Source organism: Arachis hypogaea, chromosome 6 (assembly GCF_003086295.3).
Source record: "Arachis hypogaea cultivar Tifrunner chromosome 6, arahy.Tifrunner.gnm2.J5K5, whole genome shotgun sequence".
NCBI classification, from domain to species: domain Eukaryota; kingdom Viridiplantae; phylum Streptophyta; class Magnoliopsida; order Fabales; family Fabaceae; genus Arachis; species Arachis hypogaea.
Genome location: NC_092041.1, coordinates 104,138,480 through 104,141,898, shown reverse-complemented (window position 1 = coordinate 104,141,898; position 3,419 = coordinate 104,138,480). Strand labels below are relative to the sequence as shown.

The window sequence follows — 3,419 nt, the reverse complement described above, 5'->3', positions numbered from 1 at the left end:
TAGAAAGGTCTAAGGAATTAGGGTCTAGTCACATATAGTTGTCATAAATTAAATCCTACATGTTTAAAATAGTTAGTAAGAAAAGTTAATCCGGAAAAATAGATAACTCTTAAGCCTTAACTGTTTTTTCCATATTTTATTCCCAACTTATTTATCTACCTGTCTTTAATATTCCAAATTTGCTGTTTAATGCTCTTTGAATACCAGAACACTCTTTTCTGCTTGCCTAACTAATCCTATCAAACACTATTGTTGCTTGATCCATCAATTCTCGTGGAATCGACCCTTACTCACGTAAGGTATTACTTGGTACGACCCAGTGCACTTGCCGGTTAGTTTGTAGGTTATAAAATACCGCACCACCCTGTCCCGTCGCCGCCGCTGGAGTGAGGTCACGTGGCCCCGTCGCCATCAAGCCCTGTTGTTGCTTTTGCTTTCTGCTTATGTTTTTTGCCTTTTGCTTCTACTTCTGCTTCTATTTTTACTTTTGTTGTTGCTGTTTTTGCTTTTGTTATTGTTGTTGATTCTATTTTTGCTTTTGTTGATTCACCATTGTTGATGTTGTTGATTCTGCTTCTGTTTCTGTTTTTCCTTTTGCCTCTGCATCTGCCTCTGCTTTGTGGTTGATTTTGGGAAAGAAGGGGAATGGTATTCTCATCCAAAGGACGATTTTAAAAATAAGTTAAAATTTGGGGATTATTTTGTAGCAAAAAAAGGCTAAGGACAAAACAAATTTTCAGTCCCTATCTTAGAGACCAAAATCGTACTTAAGAAAAAAAAAGTGGGTAGCTATGGTAATAGATGTTGTTGAATGGCAAAGTTGAGAGAAGGAAGAAAGAGTCGGAGGAGGGAGAAGAACATTTATGTCCTATTATATTTTTTAATTATTTAATTAAGTTTAATATTACAAGTGAAGTAGATCACTAACGATGTCAATAAACAATTAATGATTAGTTAGATTTGTGGAGGTTATTTTTTATGGATACAACTTAATTTTAAATTTTTTATGGTCAATTTTATTAGTCTTTATATAATTTATAATTAGTTTTAATACTTTAGTTATATCGGTAATAATAGAACTTTTGTGATAATAATAAATGAAAAGTATAAAAATATATTTTTGTGAATTAATATTAGTCAATTTTTTAATTTTATAAATTTGATTTTTTTAAGAGTTTAAAATTTATAATTAAAAATTAATTATTATTAATTATAAAATTAAGAATATATATACAAATTGTTCTTTAAAAAATTTTATATTAGACATTTTTATCTTTAAAAATATTTTATTACATTGAGCTTTTTAAATTTTACAAAAATAAAATATATAAATCTTTATTTTAGTCAGATCTATTTTATTTAGATAAATAGATTTTTAAAAATATAAAAAATATATATCTTACTTTTATAAAATTAAAAAACAGTTTGTAATGAAAATTTGTTGAGACCAAATGCAAAATTTTTTAAAAATTTATTTAAATATATACTCAAAAATTAATTCCAGAACATCACTAATAATAAATAATCAACAATAAAGCATCTCATCAATTGTATACTTGTATGTGTGCCTGCAATCTGCAACGTCTGAATATTCCCTTACCGATATTAACGCATCAAGTGGTCTGATTCTCATGTCACAACATAGCATAGCACCTGCCATAATTTAAGGGCTAATTTAAAAACGGAAAATGGAGGAAAGGCGGATGTTGATGAACACCATTTCATGGGAATCTGATTTCACCCAAACGGCAAGCCTATGAAAATAGAGGTCAACAAATTTGACTTACTGCCCAATATAACGGTTTCAGATTATAACCACTGCTGCTTCCTGCGCGCATAAGAACTAGGCGACTTAGAAATTCTTGATGTAGTAAATATCTTGATTTTTTAATTAATTTTAAAAACAAAAAATCTATTATTTCATTATTTGAGCTCATCCTTAAACATTTTAAGCAAAGTGTTCATATTTTCGGTTCGTTACGAGCTAATGAATTTTTGAGACTCTAACGTGAGCTGTATGGACATCAGACCACGAGAACAATTTATAAAAATACTCTAAAGTTTAAGTCATTATTATATTTAGGATAATTGTAAGAGTTAATATTTAAAATGGTTCTTAAAATTTGACTCTCGATGCAATTTAATCTTTAAACTTTTAATTGACTCAAATTATATCTTGAAATTTTGATTCGGACCTCAATTTAGTTCTTCTGAAATTTTCCGTCATCGAAAAACTGATTTGATAATTTTAAATGACACGTGACACTATAACAATTAGATGATATGGCCAAATTTTTTAAGACATTAATTTAACCTCTCACAATTTAAACATAAAATCTAGCGCAACCCCAATTCTCTCCTTCCAAATCGTAGTAGTTAATGTGTGTTCTAAGTAACATGATAAGTTTATTATTAATAAAAAGTTTTAAATATTTTTATATAATAAATATAAAATAAATACATTAAAGATTTAAATTTTTTTATATTTTCAATAAAAAATTTATTAATTTATAAATTTAACATGTCTCTTTTAGACATAAAATAGATAAATTTTTATTTTTATTAGTGACAAATAATTTTTGTATTTAACATACTGTTTATACATTTATTCTAAAGTTTTAAAAGAATCTTTTGAAGAATTATTTAAAAATCACATAAAAAAATTAAAATTCGATCTCTTGCAAAATGGAGGAGGGAGAATGCAGATTTCTGCAACTCGCTTCTGACATCCTGCTACATATAATTTGGAGTTCAATTCTATTTTTGGGGACCTTTCACAAAGATAAAGTTTTGCAGAATTCGAATTGCAACGAAGCAACTTCACTGAGATGAGTTGGATTCAATCTGTTCTTTACTTTGCAGGCTTTTCAGTGAACCATTCCTTGGAGGTCTTACTCAACAGAAACATAACATCTTCAAGTTTTAAAACAAAATCTGATTACGTAATAAAACCGATTTCAACTACTGGATTAGAAAAACTATGAAAGATACTGATTTTGGAGGAGTCACAATTTATGATCCTGACGCCACATGGTGGAATAATGAGTGAGATTCCAGAATCAGCAACTGTATTCCCTCACAGAAAGGGTATGTTATATGGAATCCAATATTCTGTTAGTTGGAATTTCAATGAAGATGCAACTAAGTACATAAAATGGATAAGAACACTCTATGATTACTTGGCGCCGTATGTGTCAAAGTTGCCAAGGCGAGCATACTTGAATTATAGGGACCTTGATTTGGGTGTGAATGGTCCGAATACAAACTATGTTGAAACACAATCTTGGGGCCTCAAATATTTCAACTATAGCTTTAAGCGGCTAGTAGAAGTGAAGGCTAGAGTTGATCTTGGAAACTTTTTCAAGAATGAACAGAGCATTCCAATTGGGGCTGCGTTAGATTTTATGTTCAAATTGTGA

At 29.3% G+C, this 3,419-nt stretch overlaps 1 protein-coding gene across 1 annotated transcript; it reads left to right on the top strand.

Annotated features, from left to right (window-relative positions):
- The first annotated feature begins 3,041 nt into the window (after positions 1–3,041).
- LOC112805847 (cannabidiolic acid synthase-like) lies at positions 3,042–3,419 on the top strand. The gene has a single exon (XM_025848174.1). It carries the CDS (start codon positions 3,042–3,044, stop codon positions 3,417–3,419), a length of 378 nt encoding a protein of 125 aa, XP_025703959.1.

Bases quoted from the DNA above. Each gene is read 5' to 3' on its own strand.
- LOC112805847 (XM_025848174.1), top strand. From the start codon at position 3,042: ATGAGTGAGATTCCAGAATCAGCAACTGTATTCCCTCACAGAAAGGGT.